This window comes from Grammomys surdaster, unplaced genomic scaffold (assembly GCF_004785775.1).
Source record: "Grammomys surdaster isolate TR1022 unplaced genomic scaffold, NIH_TR_1.0 125363, whole genome shotgun sequence".
Lineage (NCBI taxonomy): Eukaryota > Metazoa > Chordata > Mammalia > Rodentia > Muridae > Grammomys > Grammomys surdaster.
The window spans coordinates 232,202-255,205 of NW_021620235.1; the positions used below are offsets into that span (position 1 = coordinate 232,202).

General features: G+C 38.3%; 2 protein-coding genes across 2 annotated transcripts in view; one reads left to right on the forward strand and one right to left on the reverse strand.

Annotated features, from left to right (window-relative positions):
* Positions 1-23,004, forward strand: part of Ctnna3 (catenin alpha 3) — a 1,089,047-nt gene that overhangs the window by 96,222 nt on the left and 969,821 nt on the right. The gene's annotated exons all lie outside the window — the stretch shown is intronic.
* Lrrtm3 (leucine rich repeat transmembrane neuronal 3) overlaps positions 9,093-23,004 on the reverse strand; it is a 171,079-nt gene continuing 157,167 nt past the window's right edge. The window contains exon 3 of the mRNA XM_028785891.1: positions 9,093-10,096. Within this exon, the coding sequence (XP_028641724.1) occupies positions 9,887-10,096 (210 nt within the window). The 3' untranslated portion in view covers positions 9,093-9,886. The remainder of the gene's footprint in view (positions 10,097-23,004) is intronic.

A 23,004-nucleotide genomic window follows, 5' to 3' on the forward strand; every position in this document is an offset into this window, starting at 1 on the left:
CATACACATATACACATACATCCACACACATACACACACACACACACAAAGGATGAAGGGTGCAGGGGTGGGGAGACAGCAGGGGAGAAGACATATACACACACAGAATGAAGGGTGTGGAGAGGAGAGAGAGAGAGGGAGAGAGAGAGAGAGAGAGAGAGAGAACACACACAGAGCTGCACACATATGCTTCCATGTACATATACACAGAGACAGTTTCTGTGTTTAAAAAAAAGAAAGAAAAAAACGAATGCACCAGATATTCATGAATGAGAATTTGTAGCTCACACCACCAAAGATAATTGCATATACTATGAGTGATAAGAAAAACTGAATAGATACATTGTTAACTTTTTAAAAACCCACTCATGTGTTCTCAACAATCAGGAGGCTGAGGCAGGGTGTTGGGGAGTTGGAAGGCTGTTACCAGTTTCAAGCCAGCCTGAACTACTAGCAGGAACCTACTCCCCCCCCACCCCCACAAAAAAAAATAGTTACAGAGAACTAAAGTGGCTGCTTAGGCATCTGTTTTCTTCCTTAGTTGAAATATATCTGTTTGAACAGGCCTTTAAAAGAAAGGCTCCACAGACAGTTGTTCCTCTATAACAAAGAAACAGCCTCATGTATTGCCAAACATCAACACATTTATAAAAATATTTTATTTTGGTGAAAATAACTCAAAGTAAATCTGAGTTGCAGTCCCGGCTTGTCTCTGTCCCTGAAACGAGTCTAATCTTGACATTTAGCTATGTTTTCTGTTAGTTTCTTTATTAAGTAGAGTGGACCTACCAAAAGGACTTGGTTTATGGAATAAAAAATTCTGGTTAGTGTTCACAAGTACTTACCTGTAGAACAAAATGTCTGAAAAAACAAAAGAAAGTGAATCAGTTTCACATGAAGCCAAAGAGCAACCTGTTTTCACCAGATGAATGTGTTTTAGCTTTTGAGAAGTCGTTTTATTCAATGCACACAATCATATTAACCTAGCATACTTACCTGAGTTAGCCTTCAGAATGGATTATTAATACTTTATTGAGAGTTTTCCCACAGAGAATTAATAAGCATCATTTGTCCCCACTAAAGAAAGAATACACTTGGTAGAATTGGAGCGTATACAGAGTAGAACTGAAAAACAAAACAAAACAAAACAAAACAAAACAAAACAAAACAAAACAAATCGTGGCAAATGTTTGAGGCCCAATTAAATGTAGAGATGTTTAAATTCAAGAGTAGTGCTCATGAGGTAGACACCCGGTCGGCGGTTAGTAGGGATTGTTCTAGCAATACAGCCTTTACTTGTTTTTGAATTGTTGGTTCCATATTTTACCAGTCTCATATTCTATAACTTTTTTGTTTCGTCATTTTTATTGGTTTCTTAAGATGTAGACAACATTATTTAATTCCTCAGAGTTCTTGTTATCCTATTATCCATGATAATCAGAATAGTCAATAAATGGATTAATAAAGATGAAATACTCGGAGAGTGAGCATTCTGCCATATTTCTTTGAGCTGACTGCATTGTGGTCTGTCGTAACCCACGTTTGGTTGCAAGCTGTTCTTTCAAAAAACAAGTATACATTCCTTTATGTGGAAATTATCAAATATGATCAACTGTCTGAAGTCTGACCCAAAAGTAAGGGCTTGACAACAAAGTCACATTTTCATAATTGCAGTATTAGTATTTTTAGTTGCAGAAAGCATGACTTCAGCTTGTTTGAAAACCATTCAGCTTAAAAGTTAAACGGTTAAAAAGAAGTGGCCCCATACTACATTTTTTTTTATGAGAACTAGAGTGTTAGGGAGACTCTTCTCATTCTTAATGGTAGTGCCAAAGTGCCACATCAAGTTCATTTTTTTTAAAATCCCATAACTGCAATTCAGAGGCAGGAAGAGATAAAAAGCAACCCAGCCCTCCACAAAGTGATGGTGTATAGAACAAGGGCTGACTGAAAAGCCAAACAGAAAACACTATGTTGGGTCAGAGAACTTGGCTTGAAGTTTGATGAAGAGAGAACCAAACTGACAGACATTTAAAGGATGTCTGTCTAGTTCAGATATGAAGTGCCTTCTGTCCCCTGAGAGCCCATGTAGGAGGGTGATTTCTCATGTGGTGGTATTTCAGGAGCTGGATGTGACTTCAGCAGGTAGGGATACTGGGTCATGAGCATCATGTCCTTGGAGGCTCTGTCTTGCCCTGGACCCTCCCCTTCTTTGTCCATATCTTTCTGTTCATAAGAGAGCAGCCTCGGTATCAGAGCTTCTGATACCACAAAACCAGAGTCAACAGAATCAAGGAGTATGGACTGAACCTCTCTGACACCGTAAGCCAAAATAAATCATGCCTCCATTTAAATTGTTCCCTTGGGTATTTCGGGCAAGCTATTGAAAGACAGCTAACACTGTTTAATACACGGAAATTAAATATGTAAAAAATCAAATTTAAAGATAAAATGTATGTAGAAGAGAATTGTTTTTTTTTTCTGTGTATAGCCCGTATGTGGAGATGTTTAAAAGCACAAATACCTGCGTTCCTTTTCTCCTCAGCATCTTCATTGGCTGCTGCTGATGGCGTTTGCTGGCAATGCTTTAATCATTCCGAGGCTTATTTGTAGCCATAGCTGGCATATCTTCCGACTCAGAATCCACTCCTCCACTTACCTCTCATTTTGTTTTCCTGTCCTCTTCCTTGTCTCTCACATCTTCAATCCTGATGCCAGGAACATGTTCGCAGTCCACAAGTAGAATCATTCTAGATATTCTTGAATGAAACTTAGGTATCGCGGCAGTGGAGCCAGAGCAAGCTGATGTAATGAGGGTCTCCATTTGCTGGAGTACGAATCCCTCTAGATTGACAGTCCCATTCTGCCAATCACAGTCAAGGGTTAGAGCCCATAGGAGCAAGTCACCGTGTTTTACTAGACAGACATGCTGATGACGATATTGCATGTTCAGATAGTGTTTTAGAGTAAAATACTAATATCAGTTCCTAGAGATATTGCATGGTGTGTGGGTGTATGTGTGTGTGCATGCACATGTGTGTTAGGTGTGTCTGTGTGGTGTGTTTGTATGTACAAATGTATATGTGCGTACGCATCTGTGGGTGAGTATGTGTGTGTGCATGCACATTGTGTGTGTGTGTGTGTGATTTGTGAGTAGTGTGAGTTCAGAGAACAACTTAAATAGGCAGTTGCTACTTTGCATAGCTTGGGTTCGAGGGATGAAACTTAGGTGTCAGGCTTGAAGAAAGGTGCCTTTGCCTGTTGAGCCACCTTAAGCATCCAGGTTTTTATTTATTTTTTTTAAAGGAAATAATGCATAAAACCTCAAAAGGATACTGACATTTGTTTCCATTACTAATTTTAGATTTCAAGAATATCTTTACAGAACGTAATTTTCTAAATTAGAATGGCAAATATATATATATATATTTGGTCACATTTAACAGCCTCCCTAACTAAACACCTACAAGGCTAGTTGTATTGTGTAAAAATCATCTCTCTTGTTTTAAAATGTGCTTTGGGTGTGTGGAGCATGTCCTTGGAGTCTGACAATCTGGATACGAATCCTCTGCTATCCTACTACTGAACTCACAACCTCTGGGCTACTGTCCCAAGTATACTCTATTAAATACTCTTTTCTAAAATGGCTTCCAGATGAGATGAGAACATAATACCTGCCTCATCATACACATTAACAGTCCGTGATGCCAAGCTCCCGAGGAACGAAATTTTCCAGCTAAGAGGAAAATTTCCCCAGTTCCTTTTATCATATGAATAAAAGGCACTGATGCATTTGAAGACAAGTCTCCTCTGCAGAACTGACCCAACCCGGGAGAGCAACAAGATCCAAAGACAATCATTTTCTGCTGGGACTCTTCATCTCGGTGGGGACCTGGCCACCACTCAGGGAACCTGGACAGAGATCTCTAGAAATGCATCCTTGTCTCTCTCTCCCTCTATCTTTTAAACTATTATATCACTACCCAGAAAAGTAACTAAGAGCTGAAGTAGCTCTCAGGTTCAAATTTGCCTGTTGAAAGGTTTATGGGAGCCAAATCTTCAAACAACAGATTGTGGGAAATGCCCCAGGTGACATGGGTGTAGTTACCCTTTGCTTTATATTCCCCTACTCAAGATGTAAGTTCCACCGTGCTTGGAAAACTAGGCTCGCACTGCTACAATAAAACATAGGGCTAATACTTTCAGATTAGAATAAAAGGTGATATAACAACATGGAAAAAAAGGTAAAAATTATTGGAGTGATTTTTTTTTTTCCTAGACTCCATCTCTCGGCATATGGTGGTACCCAAGCGCTGTATTAACAATGCATTTGTTACACATTGTCTCAGAGGTTGTGACTCAAAATCTGGCCACTTGAAGCCTCTCAGTAAAGTCAAGGATGTGATGATTGGCAGAAGTTCATACAAGGAAATATAAAACTCTCAACTTTATGTATTCTGGCTGCATATGACTTTTCAGATTGCTCCAGATTAAAATCAGTAAGAACTGACTGCCAGGGATCCTTTGTGTAGACTGCTTTAGAACCTGGACACAACTCTTTGTTACGGATAATCAGAGCCTAAGTTGGCTCCAGGGGCCATTACCTGTGACATGGTATGGGGGATTGAATCATACATCCAAAGATGCATGGACATCAATTTTCTACAGATAAATTAAATTAGTGCCTGGTAGCTCAGATCAGAAAACAAAAAGGGTTTATTGCAAGGATCCTTTATTTACAGGGTCTCCTGTGCATTTAAAATATAATCTGATTTATACACGTACAAAAATGTCATTCAGCTTTGTAGGAAGACACATATATGGAAGGAAATCTATAAATCTCAGAAGGAAAGAATTTAAGAATTCAGTAAGTCCTGGATAGCTGGTGCACTCCATGTCCTTATAATGGAAACCAACTCTAGACCTTTTAAAATATGAATTTAATGTTTTTTTAAAGAAAATTAAATATAGCTGCTTTTTAACTGCACAATAAAATCTTATGCAGGTCACAGAACACCATTAAAAAGTAAACGGTCATCCTTCTGGTGCTTGTTTGCTGCTAAATTCTCCAAACAATTTCCCCCACTGTATTTTCAAGACACAGCACAGTTGCTGGTTGCTGGCCTATTTCACCCTCATGATGATGTCACAGCTTTTAAAACATCAATCCTGGATCACCTGTGCTTGGCATCTTAACTTAGGGATAGCTGCGATGAGCTCCTATGGTAATGGATGCAGTTGGAAACTTTTACTGTTACCACAGTTTATCTGAATCCATACTACAAAACCAACCCGTCAGGAATGCGTGCCTGTTCATGAGCTCTGACATGTTAGACAGCTACTCAGTATGAGCAACTCTTCAGGGCTATGAGGTTGGCCCTAGAGACATCTCACCTGGCAAAGTGGAACTGTGTGAACCTGGGCACATGAGTATCATCCCCACATAAAAATGATGGATGTGCTGGTGGGGATGCAGAGCTATAGTTCCCAGCAGCTAGCTGGCTAACCAGTCTAGCATACTAGGATTCTCTCTGGTTGCCAGTCTATCACACTAGGATTCTCTATGGTTCCAATGACTTTGCTCCCCAAACCAAGAAGGACAACAGCTGAAGAGAGACATCCAAGGGTGAGCTTTGACTTTTGTGTATTCATGCATGCACACGTGAGCACACACACACATACACACACACACACACACACACAACATGCATGCACAAACACACATGCTCAAACATACACATACAAAGTTACTAGATCAGCTCTTGAGAATTGCCTGATACCCTTCCAGGCTCCCTGCATCTCCCTGATCATGTGCTCGCTACGCAAACATCTGATTTTTGTTCTTCCAGTGTTCTACCAGCTCCTACTAGCTCTCTGTTTTCTTTCTTCCAGTTTCTTTACTTATTTTTAGCATTTAGTTTGAGAGTGGATATATGTCTCCCAGTCAGGAATAGTTGAAACTAAGTGTATTTTTACTCTCCTAAACAGTTTATTTTAGAAAATATCTTTGCAAAATAAATTTTGCAATTTCTAAGCAGTTTCCGAAAGCAGACAGATCTGAGTTCAGACTGGGTTATGTTTTCTCGAGTGTTAAATGTGGCTTATATTGCTTTCCAAAATATAATTTATATTAAAAGTCTTGCTGGTTTTATGAGATTTCTAGAACCATCCTGGAGGAGACAGAGATGAAGAGATGATAATCCCCCTGATATCCACAGCCTGTCATAGTTTCTGGTATCTGTGTCTGTTTGAATAACTGATAGTTTATCTTTCTTATAAATGAAAAAAAAACCCCACTTTATTATGATAGTTCTCCCAAAAAAGAATTCATGGTTTAAAAAAAAATCTTGCCAAAAACACAAAAAGAAAACAAATGTCTTTTTTGTAAACTCTGAATCAAGCATGCATTGGCTGACTGCATGGTGAGCTCTGTATTACAGGCCTTAAACGACCACCGGAATGATCTCAGCATAGACCATTTGTTTTGAGTTTCTGTTTTTGTGCCTTTTGTTTTCCCTTTGCACTCAGATGGGTCTGCTTGTCTCACATCTTGAGAGTGAGGGGCTGTGTGCTCACAAACGACCTGCGTATTAAATGTGTGGTTTTCGTACTCCTGAACTAAATCCTAAACTAAATCATTATCACGAGCAAACTAGCGCCTTGTCTTCAGAGACTCGTATATTATACAGACTTCTACATTGAATGAGAGCTTAGTATATGACAGGCCTAATGTCTTCTGTCTGTCATCTCTGGGAGTTCTCTGGCTCTGGCCAGAGAGATGGGGGAAGCTTTTAGCGTAATGGAAAAACAACCTCTGGGCTTTGAGAGCCGTTCAACCCATCATTGGCCATCAGCTCTGTGTCCTTGGATGAGTCTCAACGTGGGACAAGAATGTATCTTCACAGGATTGTTTAAGACAGCAGGATGAGATAACTCATGGAATCTATAAACCTTAAAACACTGGCTGCCTTTAGCCACTGTTGTAATCATCGCTGAAGAAGAGAAGTTATAAATAACAAAATCTTTGATACAAGATAACAAAAATTTCATATGTGTGATCGCCTCCTTTAGCAGACTTTAGCCTCAGCTACCTCTCATTTATTTAAAGACCCTCTGGACATAATGCCAAATATGAAAGATCTCCGAATTTGTAGGTTGTCAGCTTCTTATCATAGCCGAGGACACAGAATAATCACAGGGACAATTCCAAGGTGATTGTCCCCGTTGATAGTTCCCTGCTGATGAAATGAAAAGCTTGAGGAATATCTGATATGGGAGGAAACTTGGGGTTGTTTTTAGGAGAGTGGTTCCTGGTAGGTTGCCCATGCTTCAGTTTAGGGCCCCACCCAGGTGTCCTTGGGTAGCACAGTTTGGACTCAGAAATTTGAATCTATGAAAAGAATATGAAGTTGGAAGAAGTCTGGAGATGCCGGTAGGGGTGGGTCTAGGAGAGTTTGGGAATGAGCTAAGGGGTGAACATGGTTAGAATACACTGTGTGAACATATGAGAATTCTCAAAGAATTTGCAAAAATAATGTATTAAAATTTTTTAGTGGTTTGCATCAGGAAATCAAGGGTGTTATGCACATTTGTAAGGCTCCTTTGGAACTGTAAGGTGTTTTTTTGAAAAAGTCATTTGTCAACTTGAAAAGTGTCTGGGAAAAGTTTGAAGGTTACTTAGTCTTACAAACTAATGCCTTTTTTTTTTTAATCTTTGGGAGAGTGGTTTCTAATGAAAAAGTTGCCAATGAAATTTTGATTTCTATGATAAAATTCTCCATTTGATTTAAGACTCACAAAGAGTAAATTTGTAACCCAGTTTAAATGTTGTTCAGAGCTAAATCTCAGTGTAAGGGATCAAGAACAATTAGAAAATACATTGCAAAGAAATGAGAAACTGAAAAACATCTAAGGTTAAAATTAGACTTACATAACAAAAATATTGAATAGCAAATAATTTATGCAAAATATGTTACAAACTCTGTAATGCTAAATATTTGATACAAGTACGGTGACATTTGTAGTTACATTAAAGTTAATATTTGCTTCTTCCAATATTTTGCTTCCTTTTTCTTTCAACAAAAATTTGCTTTACAATTTTGAATTTCTTCCTTTCTGGTGGTATTCTTAAGTTGGCTGTGATCAACCTGTGTGAAACTAGGTGCATATAGAAAGTATGTCTTAGGAGGCAAAAGAATTCAGCTTGAGAATGCTTTTCACTAACCTTTTCGCTACCTCTTTTGATTGTTTGACCTATTAGATTGATGTTTTCCTTCTCTGCTTTTGATGCCATGAATACAAAGTTAAACTATGAAGAAAAAAAAGTCTCTCCTCACATAACGATTCATACTTGCAGTTTTATATCCAAATATTCTTTAAAAACAAGCAAAACAAAACCAAAAGGGGGAATGTCTGGTTACCATGAACAAACTTGATATTTCCAATAATAACCTGTCAGATGACAGAAACAAGTGGTCATTTTAGCTGCAGAAAAGAACAGGTTTTCTTTATCTCATTTGAATCCAGTTTAAAACACAATCACATAACCAATATGTGAGTTAGACTGATGGCCAGCATCTCTTGATTATTGTTTTGGATAATTTGTACCTAAACTCTCAAATCAACAACAACATAAGCAATGGAACAGTCTATTCTGTCCATTCTGTTTATCCTCAAAGAACCAGATGTATAAAATTCTTTCTTAGGTGTGACACACAATAAGAAAAAAAAATCTGTATTTTTTTTTTACAAGATGTTCCCCCAAATACAGTTTCACCTTCCAAACAAAAACTTGCCTTAAGAACCAGGCACAGTTTGAATTGACTCCTGGTTATTTTTAGATAAACCACTTTGGGTTAATTAAGAGAAAAAAATTGCTACTGTACGATTATGCCATATCCTCCCACCTTGGCCTGACAACATGGAGATGTAACAGGGGTTTTTCTTTGTCACTTTAGCTGCACCTTTGAAGTATATAGAAGTCTGTTGCTGTGGTTACGACCTTTGTTTCCAGTGATGTTTGGTCCATGCTTTCCCCTACCCTTAACAATGGTTACTCAAAAGACTGAAATAATGAGTCATTCATTCAGAAATATTTTGTTAAAATATCCCTCTTTATCATTACATTTCACCGCTTAGAAACTAGGCTGTAATTCAAGGCAACAGTTAAGTCTTAGAAGAACTGTTAAAAAAAAAAATCTGATTTTTTTTCCGTTTATAAGAAAGACCTGTCTACATAATTGAAGAACCTCTTACACGTCTGAACAATTAAAACCTTCTTTTGGTTAATGTATTATCTCTGGAACAAATAGATAAAATTCTATGCAGTCAGCGTGGTAATGATAAAAAAAAATCGTGCATTATTCGCACAGCAGATTTCAGAGTCAAGGTTTCTGGGCACAAATGCAGTAACAAAACAGTCCCTACAAAACCAAGTAACTCTCAAGAACACAAGAAATAATGTTTGTTAATTTAAAATTTTAGAAACTGAAAGGTGTAAAGTTTGTAAAGCATAATTAAATTACGGTACTGTACATACCAGTCGTTTCTAGAATTGAAACTTTATAATATGAAAAATACATTAGCGCTGTACAATTTTTTTTTTACACGTAGGTAGGATGAGTTTTGGAAAAAAATGATCATTTGTTTTCAGGGTCATTCTCTGTCAAAGTCAAAAAAATACTGCACAACTTAGCTAGTTACAAAGTATAGACTTGAAACAATTCATGTCTTCTTTTATTTCATGAACCAATCTTAGAATTTTGTTTATTTGAACAGGGGAGTTTTGCTTTTGTTTTTGTACTCAAGAGTTGCAGTGAACAGATTCTCCTCTTTCTGCGGTTGAGGTTATAGTTGGGTAGCAAGCCTGGGCTACTGCTCAGCTCGGTCAGGCCAGCTGTGGTTTATGGTCGCTGATGCGGCCAGCTGACGTAATTGTGCTCAAGTCCAGCTCAGTCTCTAGGTGGCTTTCCATCGTGTCTTCCTGTGCATTCGTTTCAAAGGACTTATGGGAGAGGAGTTCATGATGGACCCCACAGTAACTTATTGTGGGCTGGTCGTATGCCAGAAAGGTTGACACATTCATTGATAAAGGTATCTGGGGAAAAAAGAGATGACATGAGAAAAGTCAGTTATCAAAAGACAGACAAGTATCCAGGGCAAGACTCCGAGACTAATGTGGATCTGCCTATCCTTTGTGTGTCTGTGGCTCTGCTATGCCCACAGTACCCTGTTCCTTTCTGCCATTTTCACAGAAATGAATTCCATACAGAAGCTGGAGGCTCCTGTGGATCTGCTTCATTATTAAGTAGAACCTTCAGATAAACAGTAGTTTAAGTGGTTCTAAAAATGATAAAAAAAATTTTTTTTCTTCATTGTAAGTCAAGAAAATGGCTTTCTCTCACTGGTCTGAAATGGGTTTTTTGAAATAAGAAAAGTATTATCTGGTTACTTATGGAACTGGTGTTCGGTAAAAAAAAAATGACTCTGTGACTTTGTCATGAGTCAGCATCACCTCCCTCTTCTTCAACCACCTGGTCCCATTGTCCTGCAGGTCTCTGAAGCAATGGGTCCTGATTTCTTCACTAGCCTTGCTACTTTGTGGAACGCTTCAGAAGAGAACTGTCAAGTCATTCTAACTATGCTTACTCATAATCCCTTTCATTAAATCCGATTTCATTACGATGATCCCTTGACACATTAAACGCTGTAGTTTGATCTGTGTATCTGAAAGATGGAGCATAGAGAACAGCCATCCAAGAGATCTATGACTTCTGTGAAGCTCTACCAAGCTGCAAAGGAGGAGCTACTTTGGGGAAGGGGCTTCTTTACTAATCAAAGATGGCAAAAGCTAAAGAGTAAAGCAGCAGAAGCAATGACAACAGTTATGGACACAAAGGAACACACGTTAGAGACCGCAGGAGTCTTAAGTACCGCCAGATGCTAAAGTCTAGAGAGTATTTCCGCTTATTTTCTTATTAAGTTAGAAAGTCAAGGAAGCATGGAGGAACCTTCAGCCCTGACCTTAGTTTAATATGTGTTATGGTTTATGTGGTGTTTAAAGGTCCTCTGTTCAGGTCCAGGTATTGACACTCTAGTTTCACTGTGATGTATTAAGATGGTAGGAACAACTCGACTCATGTTTAGATCTGGGATTTCTGGGAGATAAATAGTTGGATGCTCATTAGAATAGACTTCTAAATATTGAGTCCTGTGCCTTTATAGGAAGAGACTGAGAAGCAGCAGAGGGAGCCTTAAAGGGACACACATACTCTCCGACTCTCACCCTGTGAAGGTCTGTACTCTGTCAGCAAGAAGGCTATCACCAAATGAGGTCTTGAGACTTTGTATCCCTGGAACCGTGAGCCCAAATAAACTATCTTTATTTGTAACCAATCAGTCCTCATTTTTGTGATACTGTCTCAGAAAATAGGCCAGTATAATTGCTCATTCATGTTGCTGAATTTCATTGAATGAAACCTTGTACCATTCTTGTTTGGCAAATGGATACAATGTTTGTGTATCTCAGACTAAATGCCTTTCTGGTCTCAGCTGAAATTAGAGCAGGAAGCCAAGGGAGACAGAATGTCAAATCTGTATCATCTACTTCTTTACTGTTTGCCCTGTCCTTTCTAGGCACAGGATCTCCTCCATATTTTGTTTTTGCACCCCTGACATCTTATCCACGGTTGCTTCTCCCTTAGTGTAAAAGGGTTTCCTTATTTTTTTTCCTTTCAGCCCGAATAGTCTTTTCTTTGAGATTATTTGTGATGAATATCTCAATGTGTTAAATATGTAGATCTTAGTCCTTGGTGTTAGAAGAATAATTCAGTTTACCCAGTGAAGTTCCTGTGTAGTCTTTCCTAGTTCTGTGAAGTTCTCAAATTTGATACGTGGAACTATATGGCACATAAACCTAATACAAACAGTCACAACCATGGGAAGGTCACAGAAAAAAACACGTAACAGTAATATAAGATATTCATGGTTAAAAATCAAACTTCTTTTTGTTGCAGACGAGTTAGCTCTGAGCACTAAAATGCTATTATATAAAATAATTGTACAGCAGAAATTTGTTTAAACTGCATAGGAGAGAAAAACCTAGACCCATTATTGGGAGCAAAGTTTCATAGCAGCTTCTGGGAAATCAATACTCAATGATGCCCGTGGGTCACATATCTGCTGGACTGTTGCTGTTATTAATAGAAATGCATATCTTCTGCATTTATTTGGGGTCCATCCTGATTTCCATGAAATTAACTCTCCTGTGAAGAATTTGCAGTGTCCACGGTTACATTTTGGCAAATAATATGGCACGATATACTTATTATTTGTATATTTTATGTATACACACATTCCCCGGTTGGATTTAGTGTCTAGAGAAAACTGGTCTCTATAAGGCAAAGTTCTATTTTGAATCAGCACTTAGGAGGCTAACTCTGATTATGTGTTTTAAAATCCCACATTTCCTACATTATCAAGTACATTTCATTTTGATAAACCTTGTACATGGATATATTGTCTCAGCATCAGGGTGTGTTTGGATTTAATATTTCTGAAATTGGGAGAGTTCTTAAAAGCGGTATTGACGTTTTTTCCTTTGCAATCTTTTGTTACTCTTCCATCTTATCAATGGAGTCAGGGTCTCTCAATCAAGCCCAGAGATTACTGATGCGGCAAGCTTTTGCTAGCTTGCTTGCTCTGGGGATCCTCTGCCTTCTACCTTCAGAAGCTAGAGAATCAAGTAGGCTATCATGCCCATCCAGCTTTAATGTGGATTTTGGGGATTCAAATTCTGATCCTTAGGAATGTGTGGCAGGTACTTAACCTAGTGAACCATTTTCCCCTAGATATTTACTTTAAATGTAATTCTTATCCTGTAGATATTAAAAATAGAATAGAGTTTAGGGGCTAGAAGGATTGCTCAGTGGGTTGATAAAGTGAGTTTAATTTCTTGTACTTACATGGTAGAGGGAAAGAATTGACTCCTATAGATTGTCCCGTGTCCTCCAAATACAGGGCTTACCAAATCCATTAAAAATTTAGGTATGAATATAAAAGTTTTACTTAAAATCAAAAGGTCTAGTTGACTCTGTTTACGGAAAATCATTAAGGCTATACTTTCAGTAAATGCTATGTTGGATTAACAGTTCTGTAGAAGCTGTAGTACTAACTGTAGTACTAACTGTAGTTAGTTCTGTGTCTAACTGTAGTCATTGCATATTTTTGTAATGTTAATTATATAAGATAAGATAAATCCTACATACAGTAAAATATAAGTAGAGGTATATTCATTATATGGTTTTTTATGGGAAGGAATATTTTATACTAACCACTTATAATGTGAAAAAAGCAGTCTTTCTGATTATTCCTCATTAAAACTATTACATATAGTTTTGATGGATTTCCTACCTCGTAGCGACATCATAGGAGGCAATGCACACTATTGATGTGTGATACTAGATTCTTAAATGAATTACAGTGGGAAGTCAGATGCAAGTCAGATGTGGTACATACTTACTTAATATATGACTCAGTACTACTAGTTGCAGCATTGCGTATATTGGGTTTTCCCCAAAGAGTGATTGTCTTTACTTTTTGGTTACAAGGCAGACATCTGGGAACTCAGCAGACAACTTATGATAGTCTCATCATCTAGAGAGAAGATTCTATATATAAGGAAACCCATTTCCCTGTGTTTAAATGATCTGAAATACTAGCGTGTAAAAGCTCCATACGCTTTCGATATCAGGTGCAACGCTGCACGCAGAGGTTCAGGAAGCTACTGGGGACCCTGCAGTCTGTTCTGACTTTGGATCCTGTTGCTGAGACAGATCCTTGTACTACAGTGTGGCTGATGGTTGAGTGGTGATGGAGAAACTACCAGCTGGCATTAAACAAACAGATACTGTGAGGGTCAGAGACAATCTGTATCAACCCCATCTGCTACCAAGAACAGCAGAGGCAGCATCTGCCGCTCCATTGTAGGACTGTCCAGTGAGTGTGAACCTTTTCCTTATCTTGTTTCAAATTAACCTGTACATGATTATTCTCTCTCCCCTCCCCCTCTTTCCCGCTTCCCTCCTCTTCCTTCTCCTCTTCCTCCTCTTCCTCTTCTTCCTCCTCCTACTCTTCTTCTTTTTCTCCTCTCTCTCTCTCTCTCCCTCTCTCCCTCCTTCCCTCCCTCCTTCTCTCTCTCTCTCTCTCTCTCTCTCTCTCTCTCTCTCTCTCCTTCTTTCTCTCTGTCTGTCTGTCTCTCTCTCCCTCACCCCCTTCTCTTTTCTTCTGAATCTTCTAATATGTTCTTTCCTGGTACTTAAGGTACTCAAGTCCTGATAAGCAAGAAAATAAACAGATTTTCCTTGGTACCCATCATAGCTAGCAGAAAGGGTCCTAGGAACGGCAATGGGTTATTTAAATTTAATAAACTTGTTATTTTCTTACAATTACTGCTAGAGTTTCCACAAAATTGTCTCTAACGTGAGATTCTTCCAACCCTGTATTTGAGGCACCAGTTTCTTTTAATATAGTCCTACCTGATGAAACTCTTACTTGTAATTCATTAAAGTTTCCTTTAATCCCTTAGGTCACTGTTTTCTAAGTGTGAGGTAATTATTATTGAGGTCTAATTTGTGGAGATTCAGGTATATAAAAATTCATTCTCAAAAGAGACTAAATTAGGAAACCATTAAATGCTATCATAATAGTGTTGACCAGTCACTTAGGTGATTCCCCTTAGAAAAAATTTGGTTCTGATAAAATAGTATTTTTTGACATCAGTGATATTTGCCTTAGAAGCTGTTTTCTATGTCAACATCAGTATGTTGTTTACACAAAAGATTTACAGTTAAAGTTACCAGTTATTAGTAGCCTTTCTTCCTACTCACATGTAATATTCAGTCCTGTGTGTATAGGAGAAAACATTACTTTTTAAAGTTTCTGAGATATGATTAGGAAATTATTTTAACCTTATATTCTCTGTGTGAAATCTGCTTGTATAGATACGTTTATATAAACATGCATGTGAATTTCCCAATTTCTGATTAAAAGACATTCCTACATGTCCTCTGTGATGACAAGTGTTGCTTTAGGCCCCAAATGTATAAATAACAGAGAGTGACAGTTCACTTCACAAGAAAATAATTAAAAGAGCCCTCTTTCTCTGTGCAGAGTGAAAGATGAGATGCTTTCCTATTGTAGGTGGGGTTTTTAGCAAATATAAATATTCTGCCCTATGTTGTAGAAGAATGCCCATGCTGTTAGCGTAGTTCACAGAGAAAACTCTCCCAGTTTTACAAAGTGCCCTCTGCCATGGATAGTCCCCCTCCAGGTCCTCGAAGCTATGGTACTTAAGAGCTTTGACTGCTATAGTTTATCTGTGTCCAGGGAAGATGCTTCACTGGCGTTTCCAGAGATGCTTCACAAACAGACACTGAGACGCAGCCTTTGTCATTCTCTGTTCTCATTGTCTTCATTGTATGTTGGAATTCAGAGGCAAATAATATTAATCCTGTTTATTCATCTAAGACCTAAACTTTACAGATTTCTAAAAGTTAATTTTATCTTATATTATCTTAAGAAATAAGAGACAGGAATTGTGACTCCCTCCCTCCCCCTTCCTCTTTCTCCCCTCTTTCCCCATCACCTCCCTACCTCCCTCAGTCATATTATTTATTCCAGGCTGGTCTTGAACTCCTTCTTGATCCTCCCACCTCAACCTCCCAAGTGCCCCTGACTCCAGGCACACACAGTACTACATCTGGCTGATACTTTGTATCCTCCAGTGAAACTTCCATCTTTGAATGCAGAAATCTCTTTCCTGTAGTGGGCCCAGTTTTTTTTTTTTTTTTTGTGGGGGAGGAGTTTGAGACAGGGTTTCTCTGTATAGCTCTGGCTGCCCTGGAATTCACTCTGTAGACCAGGCTGGCCTGGAACTCAGAAATCTGCCTGCCTCTGCCTCCCAAGTGCTGGGATTAAAGGTGTGTGACACCACTGCTCAGCTAGTGGGCCCGGTTTTATACCAGGAATACTAAGTGAACACAGTGCTGCCAATCTGTCTCAACTCTCTCTTCTAGTTCCAAATGTCTTCCTATTTATTTTTAGACACAGTTACATATACCCTATTCTCTCACCTTTGCTGTCAATGTATTCACTCAGAGGTCCATAATCTTGTTTGCTATAGTGACCAACATGGCCAGTCTTTATAGAGATGCATAGAAATTTAGGAATTTAAAAGTCATTCCTACAGTTAAGTAAATATAAACAACATATAAGTAACAAATGCTTTCTTTTTTTTTTTTCCCAGATTTTTCTTTTGATGTAATCCTATCTGAAACATTTCCCTTTCTCTGGGGATAGATGTGGAATTTGAAATGTATGCTATTCTGGGAACTAAGCATCCTTAGGTACATTATTTTATGGATAAATATCAACACAGACACATATCATGACATCGCTTGTAAAGTTCTTAAAGGGGACTCGTAACTTATAATACAGCCATGCTGATGAAGTCACTATTCACGTTGACGCCTCTGCTTTCATTACATAAGCTGATTTTCTGGACTAATCTTGCATCGTGCTATGGCAAGACACGTAGGAATCAGTCAGCAACAGTTGTTCACCCCTATGAAGCATGAGCTCTGTGGACAGGCTAGTAGTTTTGTTTAAGGCTAAAACAGAAGAGCCCCTTGGTGGTGTTACTTGAATACTATTAAGACTCGAATCCTCACTAGCTCACTTCTCACCTTGAAAATCGAGTCACCCCTTCAAATACTGGAGGTCAGGCCTCTATCCCTGCCTTCGCAAGCTTAGAATTGCCACAGCCCTTCTATACTTAGAGAAGGGAGGAGATGTCAGGGGCAGCCCTGCTTACCCACTGAAGGCCTAAAAACAGCCATAGGCCTAAAATCAGCAATAGGCCTGTTATACATGTGTACTAACACCAAGTCTTGGGTCTCGGTGGAAAAACATTGAAACAGATGGCTATAAGCTAGTGTCAACAGGCAGCTATTGTGGAAATTTACCAGCCTGAGTAGTCATAGACCTTGTAAATAGGTAGCCTTGGCAGACAATACCAACTTAGATAAGGACAAGCGAGTCATAGGCAGAGTCATAGTGAATTGTCCCCTGAACCTTCACCTAGCTGATACCCGGTTCTGAAAGATATCAGTATTCCCCCAGAACACCCACACTCCAGTGTCATTCCCTTCCCCACATCCTGCCTTTCTGTGTTTATAACCCCTGTGTGAATTTATTAAGATTTGAGAAAAAATTAAAAAAAAGGAAAAATAAAATAAAATAAAATAAAATTCTTAGCCTTAAAAAAAATAAAGTTTTTAAGAAGTAAAAAAAAAATTGAGTCACTAATTGTTATCTTCCTTTCCTAGTGATGACAATTAAACACTTAGTTGTTGTTTGAGGAGAAACCCTGTGAGCCTGTATCACACTGTAGCTTGGGTCTCCAGCTGAGAGTCAAAGTCTACTGGATCTTTTCCTATCTAATGTCTTTTGGATTGTAGCACTGGTTTTCTCTGCTTGGCTTCTTAGGTTAGCTATGAGCATTTGCTCCAGTTCTTGACTGACATCTGGCAGGACACTTGAACATTAGCCATGCTTCACTGAATATCGATTGTGGGCCAGGGATCAGGTTTTTGTTTGTTTGTTTGGTTTGGTTTTTTTGCTTGTTTTTGGGCTGGTCTTATGTCATCTATTTTAAGTCCTGCAAAGCCTTTAGCAGTTCACATGTGTGTACTTATCCCCACTTTACAGTTGAGGAAACTGAGACTTAGTTTAAATAATTAGTCTGAGATAATTCTCCTGGAGAGGCACAGGACTGATTCCCTGTCTACGTTAACTGCTACCTTCTGTGCCCCTTATCATGTTCTATCTAACTCAACCTCATACGCCAGAGAGCTGAACATACCGTGTGTATTACTATTATTATTATTATTATTTTGACACTATTTCCAAACAGCCTTCTTATTTGCAGTGACACAAGCATTAGGGTTTCCTAGGCTACCCCATAGTTTTATAGTGTAGTTTGGCACCCAAGGTCCTCAGGTGAAAAACATAATTTAGCATGTGGGTAGGCAGAGATGCCTTTAACAGAAGTGGCTTCTGCCTCTTGTGAGAATAATATTGGAGTATAAGGAACAGTTTTCATGTTAGAGACGCTACAGGACTCGGATGGAAGTCATAAAAATACTCCCGTGTTCACGTATGTTGAGATGGCTCAGGGGAACCAGGGATGACTTCAAAGTTAAAATTCTGTGTTGACTTTGTGATTAGTGTAGGTTGTTTTTCAATCAGACTCTATATTCTGTCTGTTTTTAGTAAATACAAAGACTTCTGCTACTAATTACCTTTTGAGAACACTGGTGCTGTTTGTGTGTTTTGTACTTGTGTGTATGCACACAACTGCTTATGCATATGGAGTCCTGAGGTCAGACACACAGACACACAGACACACAGACACAAGACATATATATATATATATATGTTTATATATATGTTTATATATATAATATATATACATATATTATACCATATATGTATATACATATATATACATATATACATACACCAAATAGGCTAGACTGGTTGATTAGGGAGCCCCAAGGACTTGTCTATCTTTGCATCCCCATCTCTAAGATTTCAAGAGGTCCATTATGCCTGGCTTTTATGCCTGTGCGTTGGATAAGTTGGTCTCCAGTTTCTGGGCTTGCAGGACAAGCACTTTACCAATTGAGCTATCTCTCCAGCTTGGATTCTGTTCACTTTTCCCTTAACAAGATATAAATAAAAAAGGACACTTCAATCAAGTCGTGGTTTGTATTGTTTCATATTGAACGATACTGTTTTGTTTTCCGTAAATAAAACCTTTCTAGGTAGATGTTGGGGGACATCAAGACAGGGGAAGTTGAGAGAAGATATGAATAAGGCAGTGTCTGTTTTCTAGTAAAAGTATAGGCCAGGGGCAAGACAGAGGCCAGGGGAAAAAAAAGAAAAGCAGCACCAGTGTGAGCTGGACAAATATGATACATGTGTGTTTAAGATGTAGAATATATACATTGTGTTCTGATTGACTGACTCTACTGACATCATTCATCCCTTAAAGATGGCAGTGAGATGTATGCCTTTTTGTGTTTGAGACTCCTGTTGTTATTTTTCAGATTTAGTGGCAAGTCAATATTGCTAAGAAGTGATTGGATAGTTACTTTTATAGACTCTCCAATGGAGATCATATATTTTACCCCGAAAGTGTTTTATTTGAAGAGCCATCTACCTTCTGGGAGACTTGGGCATTCTAATGGTTAATTGGTATGCACAGAACAGACTGTTGACTCGTTAATTTTAATCACCTTGGTTCCACTGGTAAACTATTTTTAAAAACATTTTCAAGAGGCGGTTAATTAGGAGCCCAAATTATGTTATCTATCTCTAAGCCTTAAGTAGGTCTAATTTTAAAAACCCTGGGTTACAATCTAGGCCTTAGCATTCCATTTTGATATATTGTTTTAACTTCCACATCATCGCCTAAAGTTTTGATCGTTATTTTGAGATTGCAAGAAAAGAAAGATAAAGTTTTCCCAGTGACTGCAATTTGAGAATAGTGTGTAGAGAAATGCCGTTTGGAGGAGCACAGTGATTCAGTTGGCTTTGTGTGAAAAGCTGCGGTACAGTAAGTGATTACAGAGTGAAGTCGTGAGGTGGAAAAAATAAGATTTTGATTTGAAAAGTCATAGTTTCTCTTGCAGCAAAATACATTTAGAGTACAAAAGTGAGTAAATAAATAAATAAATAAATAAATAAATAAATCCTAGGTTTGGTAGCTTCATGAGTATCTACAAATTTGTATCTTTGTGATTGTACCTAAGTAATGTAGAGAGGAGACTTATGAAATGAGAGACTCTTTGTCTTTGACATATTTATACACACACACACACACACACACACACACACACACACACACACATATATATATATATGAAATATTTTTAGCAATGTGGCCACTTGTGAAGATAACTTTGCTCCTTAATAATGCTGTTTTTTTTTTTTTTTTTGGTTTGTGTTTTGGTTTGGTTTTTGTTTTCAATTTGCAGTCGGGGATGAATAGGACTTAGCTATGTGTCATTTTCATAAACCATGATGGCATCTTCCAAACAAAACAGAAACATTCACCTATTCTCCAGGTTCTGGTTACTGGAGGCAGAGGAATATGCCACGGTTTGGTCCTCATGGATTCTGCACAGACCCGTGCTATCTTGACATAAGTAGTCACGGAAGAGACAGAGTTCCACTTAGGAAGTGCACTTCTTCACCGCCACTCACCCAAGCTACCTACTTTTGTTCCTAGTAATACTCCTCTGAATGCTTAAGGTATTTTTTCCTTCCAGATCTACTTCATTGTAGGATTATTTATTATTATTATTATTATTATTATTAATAGTTTGAACATGCATGTTCATATGCAGCCCAGACTGACCTGAAATATCACAATATAGTTCAAGAATGTCCTCCAATGAACTCCATATTCTCCTGACCCAGTTTCTGATTGGTACTAGATTCTGTCTGCCACCAAGTCTACGCTATGTTTGGGATCAAACCCAGGGCTTCCTGCCTCTTAGGCATTTTTTTTTAACCAACTAAGCTACATACGCAACCCAGTAGGAATACTTTTAAATTTCTGTCTTCTTCCATCTTTATTCATACATGTTTTATTTCTTATTAGACCACAACTTTCTTGAGTTCATGAATTATTATTTCCCTATTGTTTTTGTACTAAGGTTTATTTGGCTAAGACTTGGTGTTATCTGACAAAATGCTAACTGGAGATGCTGGATTACTATAGTAGGGACTGGCAGGGCTAAGGGAAGGATTTTTGTGAAGTTTGCTGAGCATGACGTAGAAAGCCCACAACAGGCTCCCGCGCACTGTCCTAGTGTGGAGCCGTCTATTTTGTTATTCTGGGCTTTCTCCCTTTCAGGCTCGTTTTTGTTGCACTTGGAAACACACCTTGTCACATCTATCTGTACCTAACAAGCCAGCATCTTTTATAAGCCCCTGTTTTGCATCAGTTATGAATCCCACAGCCACAAATGGCTACTGCAGAGGCCGCCACACAAACAGACCAGCTCCAATGTCCCTGGCACAAAGCCAGTGAGCCAAAGAGTAAAACAGGGAGAGGCACACCAACCACTAAGTTATTATTTTTCTTTTCTTTTTTTTTAAACAGACTAGAACGTTGAATGAAGGAAATTGTGTTTCTACTTCCATTTTTTATATTTTGCATTATTTATAATATATTTATATTTATATATTTATATATATTTATATGGTCCTGCGAACTTAGTGAAAAAAATAATTGGAGAATAAGAAGGTATTTTAGTGCCAACTGCAAAGAAATGAACAGATTCTAGGATAACTGAGCTTTGTGGGAACTGTATGACTAGGGGGATATATGAACATCTAATTATGAAGAGATCCAAGATAATAATATAAGTTCAGGTGAGAGGCGGTGCTTGAAAATGAATTATCAGAAATCTACACTATTGTCGAGACACACAATGCTGCCTCCATAAGACTTAGATCCTTTTTAAAAATTTTAATTATTTTTTTAAATCTTCCACTCCTAATCTTTATTGTGAAACTGGATTTACCTTGGACTTACTTTAATATTTATTTTATTATGAAAATTGCAAATTACATGCTTAAACTCTGAAACCTTAATGTGAATATTAAATGAAATATTGGTTCCATGGTGTTTTTCCCCTTATAAACTTCAGGATGTTATTTCTGTTTTGTCCTCCCAAATTCTCTCTCCATTTGCATTTTTCTCGTGCTTTCTAGAACTCCTCATGATCTCCAGGAGTTTGACGTACCTGCCAAATTAGTTCTCCCAGTAATGGGTCCTATCCCGGACCTTTCTGCATTAACCTCTGTTTTATTTTTGTAATGCCAGTCCATGGTGATGTTTCTCTGTTACCGAAGCAGAGCAAAATGCCCCAAACAGCATTCATTTACATGCAAATCTTTCTGCACAGCCCGATGCCTACTAAATTGGCATCATTGCCAGGTGAAGTGATGAGACCCAAATTGAGACTACGGCTCAAAGGCTCCGCTAATCTTGGAGCTGCATTTCCAAATCTGTTTCTTCATACTGCTGTGCAATGAGGTGCTGTGGCTAATTGGTTTGAAAACATTGTTCTTTGACTTTTTTCCCTCCATTCCGGGGCAGGGAAGGGAGTTATAAGTGTGTGTTCATGATGCGCAAGTTGATGTTTGAGTCAAATTTCTGTATGGCTGAAAGACTAGAAATCACCAATTATTTTAGAAACGACAAAACAAGCACCGGATAACTGTGACGTTGCTCCAGAAGAGACTGAAACAGATTTCTCTGTGTGAGTGACTGACAGAGCAGGTTGGTCTCAGAGACAGTCTCTGTGTGAGATTCCATGGTTGGTGGCATTTATACAGTGGTGTTTTATATTCCAGTACCTTTTTCAGATGTTTTCCTCTCTTAGTTTACTATGGTCTCAGCATAGATTCTGTGATTCTTTTTAATGCTATATTTATTACTATTATTGTTATTATTATTATTTGGATGTATTATATATGCTGTATGTAGGAAGAGTTGGATCAGAGGACAATTTTCTGAAGTCACTTCTTATCCTACCTTTATGTAGGTTCTAGGTGTTGAACTTGGACCACTCACCTTGCCCTGCAGGTGCTTTCCTTGCTGAGCTATCTCCCCAGCTCTGACTCTGAATTTCCATATGTTCACAAATAATACTTGTCCTGTGGGTTAGGACTGACATCTCAGACTCCACAGGAGCCTTCATTCCTTGGATTCTAATGGCTATTTGTTTCCCTGTCAAACAGTCTGTGTTGATTATACATCATTATAATATGAGGTCCTTCAAACATGATGACATAGCACCTGTAGTCCCAGCTACAGGTGCAGCAGCAGGATTGGGTAGCAGGATTACTTGAGCCCAAGAGATTGCT